General features: G+C 42.3%; 2 protein-coding genes across 3 annotated transcripts; both read left to right on the top strand.

Annotated features, from left to right (window-relative positions):
* The first annotated feature begins 963 nt into the window (after positions 1–963).
* On the top strand, positions 964–4019 carry LOC115554990 (forkhead box protein Q1). Of its 2 annotated transcripts, XM_030371670.1 has the most exons (2): positions 964–1136; positions 2572–4019. In XM_030371670.1, the coding sequence occupies exon 2, from the start codon at positions 2594–2596 to the stop codon at positions 3500–3502; it is 909 nt and encodes a 302-aa protein (XP_030227530.1). In that variant the 5' UTR covers positions 964–1136; positions 2572–2593; the 3' UTR covers positions 3503–4019. The 2 variants fall into 2 exon arrangements, with proteins under 2 accessions (XP_030227530.1, XP_030227529.1); XM_030371669.1 differs by lacking the exon at positions 964–1136 and having other exon boundaries at positions 1274–4019.
* Positions 4020–8722: 4703 nt separating this feature from the next.
* On the top strand, positions 8723–12051 carry foxf2b (forkhead box F2b). The gene is made up of 2 exons (XM_030373566.1): positions 8723–10247; positions 11856–12051. The coding sequence occupies exons 1-2, from the start codon at positions 9269–9271 to the stop codon at positions 12026–12028; spliced, it is 1152 nt and encodes a 383-aa protein (XP_030229426.1). The 5' UTR covers positions 8723–9268; the 3' UTR covers positions 12029–12051.
* Positions 12052–17201: the final 5150 nt, after the last annotated feature.

The raw sequence follows: 17201 nt of genomic DNA, 5'->3' as shown, positions 1-17201 counted from the left end.
TGCATGTTTTGTTGGTTACCCATACGGTCTGACATTTGGTCAAGTGAACACCCTTTTAAAACATCCCTCACTGTGTACTGTCCCAGGGAGGACCTGAGCCGGGCCCTGATGGGGACCGGAGAGATCTGTTCATGACTCTGAATAAGAAACACCACCACCACCGGTGGCCGTCGGACCTCTGATCAGATTAATCTCCATCAACATAACAAGGACAGTTTGATTCAAAAGAAAATGCCTGATCTTCATGGTTATTTTGAAGTGGTGCATGGCCGAATATGTAGCCGATCAACACGTAGTACCATGGCGTGGTTTCATGTTGCCCAAACAAAGACAACTGGTTGATTCTGAAAGTGCGAGGGAAGTTATGTGTTCACATACGGATAGATATCGATATGCATAAGTTGATCACAGAAATATGATCTTAAACTTTTTCCTCCAAAAATGTCAACAGAGTTTTTCGTGGAAACCAGCAAACGTTCCGTTAGGATTTGCTCGGTTCATTAACCTCAATCACAAACTCGTTAAACACCAGTGAAGCGTGTATGTGCTGAACACGGAGCGGCCTGTGGAGCTGTGACTGCAAACAGACTGTGACAACATCTCAGCCACAGGGCAGTTACTACCAGATAAACCTGCTTCCACACCAACAACATACACACAGGTCAAAGGCTTCGGTGAGACGCAGACACTGAAAGGCACGAGCACACGGGCAAGTATGCAAACACGCACACTAACACACACACTTATGGGATTTTGTGTTTATGTGTCGTCAAGTCAGAGAGAGAGAGAGAGAGAGAGAGAGAGAGAGAGAGAGAGAGAGAGAGAGAGAGAGAGAGAGAGAGAGAGAGAGAGAGAGAGAGAGAGAGAGACAGAGACAGAGACAGAGACAGAGACAGACAGACAAACAGATAGAGAGAGACTGAGACACAGAGAGCCTGAGAGACTGAGAGACTGAGAGAGTCAGTGAGACAGAATGACGGCGAGAGAAAGAGAGAGAGAAACGGAAAAACAGACAGAGATAGAGAGAGAGAGATAATAGTAAAGATATGATTAATGCCACATCCTGCGGAAGCTGATCAATTTTCATGTCTCTATACTGGGTTCCACTTGCAACGATAAGGTTCACATTATTGAAGGTGAGGTATCTGAGGAAAAAAAAATATGTGAATAGTTTGTGTGTGTGTGTGTGTGTGTGTGTGTGTGTGTGTGTGTGTGTGTGTGTGTGTGTGTGTGTGTGTGTGTGTGTGTGTGTGTGTGTGTGTGTGTGTGTGTGTGTGTGTGTGTGTATTGTTCACTGTTAACCTGCATAGCTCAGTCCCAAGTCCAAGCAGGCAGTAGGCTAGCATTATAATTAATGATTATCACTCACCTAGGGCTAAGATAATGATGCCACTTTCAACTGTGTCACGGCTCACTAAAAAAACGACAAGTCGACACCAGTGAAGAGGCACATGGATTAGGATAAAGTGTAGTTTGGCAAAGTTACTCAACCTCTCGTGAACGGATCAACAGTTTGGCAAAGATGTGCATGTTTTATTAATGCTCTTGGTTTTTCCTCACCTGCTCAGAGACCACGCACCAACTTTATTTTCGCAACCAATGAGATATTCATCGCTGAGAATGAATGGCACGCTGTGAACTGCGGATAACCTCTCAGTCGATCTCTGTTTACAAAAGTATGAGCCGGGCTCTATTGAATGTGAGCTCAAATATGGTTCACCGTGTCCTCCGTGTTGGTTTTTTTGTATTTGTATTTAAAAAAGGGTTCCACTGATAGACTAGAATGAACGCCCCCGTGTATATCTCACTTTAGACTGATTTACGATGAGTCGCTCTCAGGTGAATTCCGGTATCTCTTGTTGAGTTTAGTAGGCTTAGGTAAGAGTAATGCAAAAAATTCTCTTTGAGGGAAGAAGTTCGGTTCAATAATGCGCTTTCTGGGAAAGCCCCAACCGAATCAGATCTGCAGCAGGAAAGAAAACGCAGAAGCTGTTTATGGAAATCGTTAGCAGCAACATTGAAAAGACTCACATATGGTAGGGTCCCCCACCTCACCACTGATCGAGACCCAATAAACAGGACTAAACACATTATGAATGGCAATGTGTTATAAGTCCGATCGCTTACCTGCCCCCACCTCCTACCATGTTTGGAATCATGGTCAGACCATGCAGCGTGCAATCACATTTATATACAGGATCGCTTCAATGGCTCTGAGGTGGAAACCCCGCCTGTGGGCAGTCCCTAGCGGAGGGATTATATTATAACAAGGAACGCGTGTCTCCGGAGACAAATCTCAATTCGGCTGCAACTACCTCACACTTAGTAGTGCTTCCTGACCCCTCCTACATGAGCTTTTTTTTTGCCCGAGACCAAGTGATCCTCCGTGTTTAGGGAAACCCTAAAGCGAGACACCTGCTGCGGTAGCATCTTATTCCGGCTTGTCATTTTGATTTAAACCAGCCGGAGCATCGCGGGGTTAAACAAGTGATCGGTACGGGAGGAGGATATTTGTTTGTGGAAAGAAAAAAACTAAAGAAAAGCAATGAAACTTGAAGTATTCTCCGCCAGCCACCACTTCGTCACCAAGCCGATGGAGTTGTGCATGGACGCCGAGGGGAACGTCCCCTCCCCGCTGTCCGGAGACGAGCTGGGCTCTGATGGAGACTGCGTCGCCAACAGCCCGGCACCTGTCGCCCAGGGCGGAGATGTCAAGGGAAAGCCGTACACCCGGAGACCCAAGCCCCCTTACTCCTACATCGCTCTCATCGCCATGGCCATCCGGGACTCGAACAGCGGTCGCCTCACCTTGGCAGAGATCAACGACTACCTCATGAAGAAGTTCCCCTTTTTCCGAGGCAGTTACACCGGCTGGCGCAACTCGGTGCGTCACAACCTGTCGCTGAATGACTGCTTCCTCAAAGTGCTGCGGGACCCCTCCAGGCCCTGGGGGAAGGACAACTACTGGATGCTGAACCCGCACAGTGAGTACACCTTTGCCGACGGGGTGTTCCGACGCAGGAGGAAGCGCATAAGCAAGAGGAACCCGAAGGAGCACGAAAGAGACCCTGAAGCGCACACTTCAAGCGATGACATGCGCATCCCCGTTCCAGTTGGCTTACCGCCCGCCCGGGAGGAGAAGGCGGGAGCCAAGTTTTCCAGCTCCTTCGCGATCGACAGCATCCTCAGCACACCGTTCAAACGAAGAGAGGATAGCCGCCAAACGATCGGGAACGTCAGCACCGACCTCCGGCTCTACTGGCCGGTCGAGGCCCACGCAATACCGTGCGCAGCTCACTACCAGACGGGAGGCGGTCCAACCCAGCACCCGTACCACCGGTACAGCCTGGCGGAGGCCGCTTACAGCACAGAGAGGAGCCGGGACGCGCTCACTTACCTCCAGCTGACGTCACAGGCCATGCCAAACTCAGTGACATTCTCATCTCTGAAGATGCCCAAAGCCCGGGGCGGCAGCTTTCTGATCGACTCTTTGCTCTCATAAAGTTTACACAACGGACAAAAGTTACGACCTGCATCTTGCATATGCATGTGCACTTTTGTTGGACGCCTCCCAGTTTTAGTGCTTAGGCTTAATGATTTTGGTCTCTATATCATAATTGTATGTTTCAACAATAGTGGCCTATCTTTGTAGTGGTTAAAATTTAAGCAAAGTGTGAGGCATTTGCAGGTCATACAGCTGCGTGTGCATCCATGCGAATGTGTGAAAGTGATATTTTCATGGTTCAATGGTCATTTCTACTGTACGAAGGCAAAAAAAAAGTTGCAAAATGTTGAAATATATATATAGATAGATATAAATATCTATCTATATATATGATCTATTTATAATGCATTGTTTTCGTTTGATATGGCGCATCAGATATTGTACAAATCTGTTTTGAGTGGGCTGTAAATATGTGGCCAATGGCTCAACAAGATGAGGCTGAAAATGCTATTTTACCTGATATTGATTCAAGCATGTGTTATTTTATTAATAAAGATGTGACAAGTGGAATCAAGTTCACTATGGCTGTATTTATGGTGCTAACGAGCACTGTCACATTCTTCTCTCCTTGGATTTTCGACCAAATAATCAATTGTCCTACATTCCACACATCTTCAAAAAGACTCACGAAGAATAAACCTGTTAGAACATGTTGAATTTATTCAGCATTTAAATGTATTCAAAATAGGTTTTAATGTTACATTCATTTCAGGATTCCTGGCTTTGGTAAACACACATTTATTTCAGTATTTAGTAAACACACATGAGCAAATATGCAAATATATGTCAATGGTTTGAATATTAATTGGCTAATAGTGTTATCGTTGGAGACTTAAAATTAATATTAATTAATAAGATGGAAAAACCCAAAGTAAAATATTAATTAATTCAGGGAATTAGGCATAGCCTTTTTTTGATTTATTTTTACAAATAAGTAAAATCCCGGGCTAGCCTGAATGTCCATTCTATTTAGGTTTTAGAAAGACTTTCTGACAGAGGATCAGGAACCAGGGGGGTATTTGTTACCGGAAGACGGCCTAATTGGACTGTGGTTAATTTTGTCATGAGCTCTCCGCGGTCCTGAAACCAACCCCTGTGCGTCACACACCCTCGCGGAGGTCACCTCGCCTCAATGGTCCTGCAAAATATTAAGTCAAGTATCGGAAACAAGCGCTTCTCATTGGGTATTCAATTATTGCTCAAAAAATATAACTAGGCCGATAGTATAATAAAGTTAACCAAAGATTAATATGATCAAAGTTAAGAAAACCAAATAGCTATGGATACCGTGCTTTGTTTAACTATTTGGTTTGTATTTTATTCTAGGACGCTCCACTTCATGCGTCGATTGAAACATCGATTGAAAGGAGGAATTCAATTGCATATCTATTATTTCTGATATCTGCTATATATCAATAGGCCTACCCCTACATCACATTTTGCTCTGCATTAAAAAGCGAGAGTAGCAAACTTAAACTTATCTGCTGCACGGCCTAAATAAAAGACTTTGGTTGAACATGATTCGGTATTTCAAAAGGCCTTGTGACGCAGGTGAGCTAATAATAACACATAAGGCCAATATATATATATATATATATATATATATATATATATATATATATATATATATATATATATATATTATTTTTGTCCAATATCTTTTTTTTCAGTATCGGTTATTGTATTTCTGGATGTACATTCTATTCTATTCTATTAAATTATATATATATATATATATATATATATATATATATATATATATATATTTATACCATATATAATATGTATAATACATGGACATAAGATTATATATATATATATATATATATGTATATATATATATATATATATATATATATATACATATATATATACATATATATATATATATACATATATATATATATATATATATATATATATATATATATATATATATATATATATATATATATATATATATATATATATATATATATATATATATATAATTTAATAGAATATAATATAATGTATATCCAGAAATACAATAACCGATACTGAAAAAAAAGATATTGGACAAAAATGTCCAAACAGGGGATACCGACATGCGTTACTCGTGCAACATGCGTGTAAGGTCAATGCTAAATCAGTATAAGATTTTTCGGGAATTTTTCAAATGCATTTGAACCATTTGAAATGCTCGCAGTAGTCTTGGGAACCATGAAGAATGTAAGCAATGCAATGATCTGCCTCCAGTCAGACAGGTGACAGGTGACTAAATGTTTAGTTTTTTCAGGGACAATGCTGCGACCTGCAGGTGAAACGACAGAACACACCTGTGTGTTTCCATAGGCCCAGCCGGTGAAAACCGTCCTTTGCTATTTCCTCAACCACGCGTTGCAGAGCATTTCTCTCGAGACTGTGCCGCTTTGAATATCAGCACGTCAATGTTACTCTCCAAACTGGATCTGTTTTATATCTGTTTATAATATAATTTAGCTGGAATGCATATCATCCTAGAGATATGCGCAACGAGTGCAAATTGAATAACAGCTAGCCTAATAATTCCTTCTGTTATGAAGCCAAAGGTTTGGGCGCACACAATGTTAGGAAGTCCAAACAGTCGGCTGCTCCAGCCCGCTGAACCGCGCGTGACCTTGTTGTCCCGGAGCAGGGGCCCCCGAAGTACCCTGCTACTGGGCCACACTCTGAGGACGATGCTCATGAAAACCATGAAAAGCGTGCCTATTTGTTATGTCTTACATATGTGAAAACATAGTTAAATCCATGTACAGGACTGCATGATAACACATTTTAAACGTTGGCCCAAATCAAGATAAAAAATATTTTGCGATGCAAAGGCAGAATTACCTATATTTGTGCAATCAAAACAAATTACTACAGACTATGGAATTTATTGGTATTGGTTTGTTAAGGAGATATTCAGACGTAAACATCCTACAAAGATAAAGACCTATTCTATGGGTTTATCGGTTTACTTTGTATTGTATTCAATGAAAAATAATATAGACTTTGTTAATCAAAGATAGACCTAAAATATGCAATGATCTGAAATAAATCAGTGTAAAAATATATAAATAAGGAAGCAAATATAGAAGAAAAGCTAGAAAATAAAATTGTGATGTGATGATACAGCACATAAAGCAAACAAAATTGTTAAAACAATAGCATGCCATTCTGACGTAGGATACAATAGCCTACTTTGTACGGACAAATAACGAGCAGTATGATAGCTATTTTTAGTGGTTTACGTGTTATACGCTTCCAGGTATGTTAAAGGTCACATTGAGAGGGGATAACTGTTGGTGCGCATAAAGAGCGTCATGCGTTCAAGCGCTAGACTGTCTTCAAAGCCCTCTCAGGCGGAACAAGTTTCCTTCTCGGGCGGCCGAGGCGTCCAGATCTCAGCGGGGGTCATAAGTTTTGATGTTGCAGGAAATACTGGGGCTTTAAGGTCCTCAAACTTCTCTGTGTCACAGTGGAAAATGATTTTATCCCCACATCCTTCCTACAGACATTACCGTTGATGGTCATTGTTTGAAAAACCTCTGGGCTATATCTAAACTTAAAAGGCCGTGTCGGTGGCACTGCCACGCGTCAGCACGCACGCACACACACACACACACACACACACACACACACACACACACACACACACACACACACACACACACACACACACACACACACACACACACACACACACACACACACACACACACACACACGCAAGCACACACACGTACACTCTCTCTCTCTCTCTCTCTCTCTCTCTCTCTCTCTCTCTCTCTCTCTCTCTCTCTCTCTCTCTCTCTCTCTCTCTCTCTCTCTCTCTCTCCCCCTCTCTTTCTCTCTCTCTCTCTCTCTCTCACACACACACACACACACACACACACACACACACACACACACACACACACACACACACACACACACACACACACACACACACACACACACACACACACACACACAAAGTCACACACAAAAACAAACACGTTGAAATGTTGATAATGCTGATGATCCAACAACAACAACAACATCAAAAATATAGCAGCAACAACAACAACAACAACAACACATATATAATAATAATAATAATAATAATAATAATAATAATAATAATAATAATAATAATAATAATAATAATAATATAATAATAATAATAATAACAAAAATAACAATTCATATTAATGATAATGGTAATCATAATAAGAAATGTTACGCAAAATGTTCATAACATTTTAATTTCACCTTTGGTAAATGTTATTGTAAAGAATGGTTCAGGCTAAACGTAACAGGAAGAGCGTAAACAAAACTGTTACCTAAATGGTCTGCTGCAAGGATAGACAGACCTTTGCCGCGTCTGTTGATATTCACTTTATTGGTTATATAATCCATCATGTTCGACAAATCTTTGTGTGATGTGTCCATCGGGGAGGAAACTGTCGACGCTCGCTCGCCTAATTTCTGTTTTTTCCCTCTAATGAACGTGGGGCCCATGGGGCCGGCTCCAGCCCGAGGCGGTAAACTGACACTGGGGCACTGTGTGTGGTATCCAGGGCCGAACTTGATGGAAAAAGCCTGCTTCCACTCATGTCAAAGTCATTTACTCAAAGCAACCCCCCGCTTACACACACATGCAGCACGGCTAAAGACAAGCACCTCTCCATCTCTCCCACTCCTCTCCCCAGACCAGCAGTACGACACTTGGTTTTTTGCTCCGAACGAGTTCAAGAGGAAATTATAACCAACATAATATAACATTCTTATCAAATTGAGAAACACGTGTTTAGTCCTAAAGTTATACATTGTGCACCCAATCTGCGTAAATTAAAATGATATCCCTTTTGGGCTTTTGTTTAGCCTTCTGAACCATCGGTGCATTTGCCTGATAGAGTATGCTCATTACTTAATGTCAACTCGATGTTTCCGTTGTTAGGGGGCATTTGTTTTAAATCGTGATTTCTTGGAGAGAGAAAAAAAGAAAGAAAAAGAACCACGTTTGTATCTTTGTTGCGCGGCGTGTGGCGCTGTTGATTACAATGTCTGGCGGGGCTTTGATAGATCACCTAATAGCGTGTAGCTCGAAAAGCGAGCTCGGGATACATATGGAGGGGTAGGAGGAGGGGGAACATGGGGAGGGGGAGAAGGTAGCGTAGGCCAGATTGGGCGATGGGTAGGGAGGGAAGGGGCTCACCGACGTCACTGAGTTCGGGGGAAATTCACAGACGGCGGAGAGTGTGGACAAGGCGGGGGGTCTCTGAAAAAAGGGGGAAGACAGATTTATGAAATGATAGGTGGTCGGGCAGTGTTTGGCTGGACTCCGCCACGCACTAGGTCGAGAGGTCTTCATGTTTCCCCTCACTTTTGGGATTAAGACTGGCGATGGCCGCCCGGTGCGACGTGCAGATACAATTTAGCGCCGCTGCGACACTCATCGGATTCCCTGTTGTTGTAGCCTGGATACCAACTCTTCACGGTCCTCCCCTCTCTCGCAATCGCGCTCTCCCTCTGACAGTGCGTGCTCGGCGTGCACCCGCTGCGTATGCGTAACAGGAGAGTCCTGTGTAGCGACGGGAGATCCCACTCCATTCTTTTGAGACCCACGATGAAGACGCATGCAAGGATTTTCCTTTTTTGACAATCGAATAGTGAATATTTTATCTATATACCCCACGACCCCACTCACTCTCTCTCGTATTTGTCCCCCTTTCGGACGTCACTAGTAAGCTACGCCTATCGTGCGTCAGAGCTGACATGACGACCGAAGTCCCTCAGCAGCAGCTGGACCCTCCACCAGCACCACTGAGATCCAGCCCGTCATCCGGCGTCCTTCATCCGACCATGCTTAGCCAACAAGACGCCACGGAAAGCTCGTCAACCGCCGTCAAGGGGAAAAAAGCCAGCTCCGGGCTGCGGCGGCCGGAGAAGCCCCCCTACTCATACATTGCGCTCATCGTGATGGCGATACAGAGCTCCCCCACCAAGAGACTGACTCTCAGTGAGATTTATCAGTTTCTCCAGGCTCGGTTCCCCTTCTTCAGGGGCTCCTACCAGGGTTGGAAAAACTCGGTCAGGCACAATCTTTCGCTCAACGAGTGCTTCATTAAGCTGCCCAAGGGACTGGGTAGACCCGGGAAAGGTCACTACTGGACTATCGATCCGGCCAGTGAGTTCATGTTCGAAGAAGGTTCGTTTCGCCGCAGACCAAGAGGATTCAGGAGGAAATGTCAAGCCCTGAAGCCCATGTATCGCATGATGAACGGCATCGGCTTTGGTGCCTCCATCATCCCTCAGAGTTTCGATTTCCAGGCCCCATCCGCCACCTTCGCGTGCCACAGCAACGGTTATAATTTGGATATGATGAGCAACTCGATGGCCGGGGGGTACGACGGCTTGAGCGGCGGCCACCATGTTCCCCACATGTCCCCCAGCCCTGGGTCCACGTACGTGGCCAGCTGCCCCGTGCCATCAAATGGTGAATACGGACCGGACAGCAGCAGTAGTCCCGTGCCATCCTCTCCGGCCATGGCCAGCGCGCTGGACGGTCATTCACAATACGCCGGCACGTCTGCCCACTGGGCGTCCGGCGGCGGGGCCCCGTATATCAAGCAGCAGCCCCTAGCCTCCAGTAGCTCTGCGTCGTCCGGTTTACACTCTGGGATGTCGCCCTACTCCCTAGAGCAGAGCTACATCCACCAGAACGCCCGGGACACTCACGCCTCGGACCTTTCAGGTAAACCCATCGAGCCGTCAAATTGTAATTGGTGAACCAATAAGCCAGTATAATTACAATTTTTAATCAGGCCTGGTTCTTCGTTATAGGCTACAATAATAATAATACGTTTTATTATTATTTGTATTATATTATTATTTGTACAATAATAATAACAAGTACCCTATTAATATTATCATTGTAGCCTATACATAGAATGCGTTGGTTGGAACATCACCAGCGATATTTATTTTAGAAATAAAAATATATAGGCCTATTGAAATCAGTAAAACAATTATTAGTGTTATGTCCGCCAATGTTGAGGTTTGCATGATTAATAGTAAATGTTGTTGTGAAACAAATAGGCCCATATAAATACTATTTAAATAGGCTAAACACCTTGTTTACGTTGACATTTGTGTTACGTTGATAATATTAACGATAGCCTACATGTAGGCTACGTGGAATTCTGATTAAATGGGCAGTTTCAAAACAGCAGGCCTAATGTCTTAGATTATTAGGCATCAATAGGCCTACCTCCGGTCGTGTTTATCAAACAGCTTACATGTATTAAACTACACATGGTTTGCATGTTTGTTTCTTCAAATATTGCGTAACTTTGTAAAGGCCTTGGCCTTTTACTAAAACATTTAACGGTTTAATGATAGATTAATAATATTAAAGATGGTTTATGCTTATGGTTTATGCCCGTCACCTAATTAATTCCAAGAGATAGGCCTACGAGTCAATCCATATAAACTAGAAATGTATACCTAACGAGCCATACCTATTGGACTGTTTAGATAATCGGTGTCCCGTCCCATTTAGGATAGTCTACGATACACGTTGGCTCTATGTATGTCTAGGGATTCTCGGAGGCAAATAAACCATTGTAAAGCCCAGAGGATTTTAGAGGTTAAATAAACAAAGACTGAGGAACTGGGTGGTGGAGCCACAATGGAGAGAATTCAACCCCGTAAACCCACCCATAATAATCATCTCTTGCTCAATTCAACGCATAAATGGAAATTGAGTGGATGGATAGGCGTTTCATAGCCATACACGACCAGGCTGTCCCTGCTAAACGAATTAAGAACCTACGTCCTTAAATAAGACGTTGGTTACCATCGAGGATCCAATATGTTCTTCTGACTGCAGAAGAACGAATTTATTCTGCAGTATTTATTTTTTTGTTTAAAGAATCGTCCTAATGTATATGCTAATTTGCCCATCATGAAATCTTTCTAAAATATCCTCATCGACAATACAACATGGGCCAGCACTGACTGATTCTGATTTTACAGGCGTAGGCCTGTACAATCTCAAAACGACAAAACTCTAAATGATTATTTATTCAATAGGCATATAGCTAAAAATGTTTTTTTAAGAAATTTTAGAAAGGGAAATGACACACATTGGTCCTTTTTACTATTCCACAACAGCCTATGCAGGTAAAAATGAAAAGTTAAGCATTTATTGTTGGGTAGGCTATTAATGACATTGTTTATTTTTATTTTTAAAACCCCAGATCTTTAGTGCTAAGCACAGTTGTCGTCCTCGTAAATACAACAACCTGTATTTCCTCTTATTCTGTTCCCTTTCTCCCCTTCTCTTGCCCGCCCCGTGAAGTCGGGATCCCGCGGTACCAGAGCCACTCCTCCGTCTGCGACAGAAAAGACTTTTTGTTGAACTTTAACGGAATCTCCTCCTTCCATCCATCGACCAGTGGATCTTACTATCACCATCACCACCACCACCATCACCAGAGCGTCTGCCAGGACATCAAACCCTGCGTGATGTGAACATTACGATGGGCTGTTGGAATAGAGGGGGGGGGGGGGGGGGGGGAGGGGGGTCCAGATTCCCCATGGGCCTATTATCCGCGCACACGCGTTAGCCAGCGGACACTTGTGTCCACCAAGTTACCGCCGGGACAGTCGTCGGCTCACAGAAGAGAGTAAACAGTTGAACCGATCACGGAAGAAGACCCAGGCTTGGCAGACGCTAGGGTTTAAGAGTTAAAGATTTGTGTTGGCATATAGACACCGGTAGCCTACTAAGATGCATTGAAGGAACCGAAGGAAGGAATCCCAGAGGCCCACTACAAAACCACTTGTCCTTAATGTCCTCTGCTCTGACAAGCGTTTGCTTCCTCAAGAGAAGTTTAAAAACACGACGTTGATATGTTTGCTCTTATATAACACATGCAAACACAAATATATCCTGTATAACGACTTTCTATCCTACACACACCATGCTTATGGCTAGCATGAACTGCAACACATTTTGCACTTATTTGTATAACCTTTTGAAGTTTTTCAAATGTTGTCTTTATCTTCAATAAAGCTGATATATTTAGGCTGTAATAAGCCTTTGCTTTACAATTCTAATATAGGCGATCAAATGAACTCATGTCACAAGCAAACATACCATAAGAAACCATGCTTAAATTATTGAGAGAAATAAAAACACTAAGGGATTAGCTCCTGTAAACATACGGCCTATAGACTAACTGTTTCAAAAATTGTGAAACCCATAATATCACCCACTTCACAAAAGCGCCTTCCTGGCCCATCGATGAATATTTGCATGAATCATGCATAAAAGAGAGAAGTGATATGCCTTATAACTTAAAGTTTGAAGTAACAATGAATAACAAGGCTTATGTAAACGGAACCCCTCAACTGCAAATCCATGCTACCGTTTTATAAAATGTATCTCGATTAAAGTTTGGTTACATTTGCACATGTCTGGGCTAAGCTGTTAAACATCATGATATTTTGATTTTTAGTAAACATGCTTGGTGACTGAGTGAAGCGTACGATACCCACAGAACTCTCCTCTTCAATCGAGAAAGGTATGGGTTTGATTTTTAGTTTTGTTCCGGTCATTGTGCTTTCTCTTATTCAATTTTTGTGCACATTTTTCTTTCTCGCAGCGTAAAAATATGTCCCTTTGCACACAGTCAGGGCTGTGGAACGGTGACAACATAGATTGCCTTCGTGGTTAGTAGGCCCTAACTTTCAAATTAAAAGTAAAAATACAAAAAAATCGGTCACAAATAAGACTCTGGCATACCATGTGATAGTAAGAGTAGCTATATTAGGCCACTGACATATTTTTAACCATAACTATTTTGTATTCTTCTGATATGGTAGGACTAGGCCAACAAAACTGTACCAGGAAACAGAAAAAATCCAATCGGTATAATCCCACCCTATGGAGTAAAATCGAGAATGATATTAGATATTGGAGAATGTGAAACACCGACAAGCATAATTAACATCTGGAAGGCCCTTCAGCATATGGCATGTAGGCTATAGTCTAGAGTCTGGAAAGAAGTACATTATGAAAAACAATTCAATAACAAAGAACTACCTCAAGGACAAGAGACTACACAAGACAGAAACTTCACGTGATACGGTCAATGTTCTTTCGGAGTTATAGCCATAGCCTATGGGCGTGTTAAGCTCGGACAGAGATCCACTGGAGTATGGCGCCACCTTGTGGTCACCATGCGTAATCCACGAAAGAGATCACTCTATTTGGAGTTGAATCAAACCATTTTCTGGAAATGCAATTTAATGACAATTGTGTGTGACATACTGACAATTGTATAGAACCAATTCAAACGCATTCAAATGTGCACACGCACTCAATTGTGCACACCACATTGAGATTCTCAAACTGAGTTAAAAGCCATTGATAAAATTGCGAAGTGAATTGGGCCTAAACGGTCGTCTCAGATGACGCAGCGCGCACGTCGACCGATTGTTTATGTAGGAAGGGTCCACGTGCGTTTTAAGCGTACCTTGCTAGGCGACTGTAGCGTCACGATGATCATAGACGCGCGGGAAAGAGCCCGACGTGTCCATTGTGAAGTTACCTTACAGGGCATTGTATGTTTAATGGGCCTGTTAGGCTGATGATCATGGGAAACGAGGAATTGACCCAAATTGACCCAAATTTCATATGGGTCTTCTCCCAGACCCATATGAAACTTTTGCTCATATGGGTCTGGGAGAAATTTGTAGACCTAGAAAAATCATACAATAATGACCGTAAGGCTTTAAGGCAAGGCCATTATTGCACAAATAATATAACAAAACGAATGTGTTGAAGTATTGCTAACACAATGGAGTAAACATTTTAACAAAACTAAGCTAAGGTGCAGATTAAAGTAAAATGTATTCGTTTACCAATTCATGTAATTTGATGGGCAGAAATTAAACAAAATTATCAATTTAATGAGCGATGGGGATTTAATATCCAAATAATCCCGATAAATGATTATATTTGGTCATTACTCATATAAAAAGAATGAGATTTAAATTTTGTAATTACTTACTAAAATAATAAGATATTGGTTTGTTATTTATGTAGCTATATAAAAAGTTACACAATTAAGATTTGCAAACCTCAACAAAGCACACTAGACTATAGCAACACAAACAAAAATAAATAAATCACACAAATTAAAGCAATGCGATAGGTTAGCCAAAACTTGCAGCCCTGATAAGGTTTATTTTTACAAACTGAAAAATGATCAACAAAAATAAACAAAACAAAGATTGCAGTAGTGATTAGTCACCAAAGATCCCTGAACTGTCAGGAAGGAATAAACCCATTTTTAAATTTTAACTAAATATCTGGCCAGAGGCTGGCCCCCCCAGTATGAAAAAAAAAAAGATTCCTGAACTGAAACGGTCTAAAGAAAGCTGAAATATATGCACTATTAGTTTGATAACTTCAACTTATTATTCTTATTCAAAGTGTTATATTTTGACTTAATGGATAAATATTGGACTTAAAACAGTACAAATTGTCCATGCCAACAAGGACAGGATAGCTTTATTTCTATATTTCGTATCATGATTATTCGGCATGGCAGATTTTTTCCAAATTGATGTGTTCCATCAGCCCCATCTCTCTCCCAGAAACCACTAAATACACAAAGGATATTCCGAGTTGACAAATATCGAAACACGAGCATACATGCCTGCCTTAATTGAAATGCATGGGGACAAGAGAGATGCAAACTTAACATTGAAACATTGGTGATGACTCAATATAAGCCCCTCCACCAGCTTGTTTTTCTCCATGTGTGGCTGAGGTGGTCCGGGCCCTGTGAGTACAGTCCTAACGGTGTGAACCCGTTGTCCATAAAGGATCGGCAGTACCACCATGCTAACGCTCTTAAAACTCAAACAACACCTGTTATTGATTTTCGGGTCTTTCTTAAAATAATCAGTTTCGGAGCCGTCGCTGGCCTTGACCACGGGTCCACCCTGTCACAGTATCCCCATCTCAAAACAGACACATGCACACTTAATGTGGGATAAATGTTTTGGACATCAGTGATTGGCATTTAGTTATTTGTGTAACATTGGCAACATGTGTAAGGTGTGTGTGTGTGTGTGTGTGTGTGTGTGTGTGTGTGTGTGTGTGTGTGTGTGTGTGTGTGTGTGTGTGTGTGTGTGTGTGTGTGTGTGTGTGTGTGTGTGTGTGTGTGCTGTGTGTGTGTGTGTGTGCGTGTTTGTATGTGTTTGTGTATGTGTGTGTGTGTGTGTGAGAGAGAGAGGCCTTCCATGTTTGGAATCTGTTGGAATGTCTCTGTGTTTGATTAGCCACTTAATATAAACATGCTTGGTGACTGAGTGAAGGGTACGATACCCACAGAACTCTCCTCCTCAATCGAGAAAGGTATGGGTTGGTTTTAATAAAGAACCATTGAAATCTGATTCAAATACTGAATATAACATTGTGGTTATGTTTGCAATTAACTTTCCAGTTTAACTGTTCATATATCGCTCTAACAAAATGTTATTTTCTTCTGTTTTGTATTGTATGAGAGAAGTCGTGGGTGGCTTGTGACAAAGTTACGCTTGCAAGTTGGTGCAATTTTCCTGTCCTATGAGAAGCCAAAACTGAGGCACTGGGTGTAGACGTAGGCTACAACGTCTTATGAGACTGAATGCTCATATTCTGTCTCGAATCGAATATGCGGACCGTTAGGGGGCCCCAAAGTACAATACAATTGAACAAATTTCCAGGTAGATGGTTTGCAGCTTGTAGAACGCCCTCTTCTGGGGGAAATAGGCATTTTCTAATATCTTAGTGGAAGAAGTAAGGACAATTCTAATCATGCTTCATCCGTTTTCATTTAATAAAAAAGGTAATAGGGTAATTTGGTTGCTATTGCTTAATGTTAAATTGCAAATTGCACAAATGGCACTTTTGATTTCAGGTAACCTTTTTTCTTTTCCAGTAAAAGCATTCGTTAATTCGAAAAGCTGTTGAACTGAAATGTCTATGATTATCTTGTGTGATCTTCTGTGTGTGTGTGTGCGTGTGGTTGTGTTTGTGTCTGTGTATATTCGTGATGTGTGTGTGCGTGAGTGATTGTGTGATTGTGTGTTTGCGTGCGTCCGCGCGCGTGCGTGTGTCCAGTGTGTGTGCGTGTGTGTGTGTGTGTGTGTGTGTGTGTGTGTGTGTGTGTGTGTGTGTGTGTGTGTGTGTGTGTGTGTGTGTGTGTGTGTGTGTGTGCGTGCGTCTGTCTCTCTGTCTGTCTGTCTGTCTGTCTGTGTGTGTGTGTGTGTGTGTGTGTGTGTGTGTGTGTGTGTGTGTGTGTGTGTGTGTGTGTGTGTGTGTGCGTGCGTGCGTGTGTGTGTGTGTGTGTGTGTGTGTGTGTGTGTGTGTGTGTGTGTTTGTGCGTGTGTGCGTGTGCGCGTGTGCGTGTGTGCGTGTGTGATAATTCACATACTTGAGAGGCCCACAGGGGGCCTCTCAAGTATGTGAATTATCATGCGGCGCTTTCTTGCAGATTGACCCCAACTGTTAGTTCCTGAATCTCTTGAGAGGTGTGAGGTCATCCACGCCAACCCCGACCCCCGGGGAGTCCCTGTAATACATGTATTTTGCTATATCTTCTGCTGAACATATATGAAAATACATTGACATGCAGTTCTAGGAGGT

The sequence above is a fragment of the Gadus morhua genome, chromosome 12 (genome assembly GCF_902167405.1).
Source record: "Gadus morhua chromosome 12, gadMor3.0, whole genome shotgun sequence".
NCBI lineage: Eukaryota > Metazoa > Chordata > Actinopteri > Gadiformes > Gadidae > Gadus > Gadus morhua.
The sequence above is the reverse complement of the archived record's forward strand: the minus strand, read 5'-3'. Positions and strand labels throughout refer to the sequence as shown.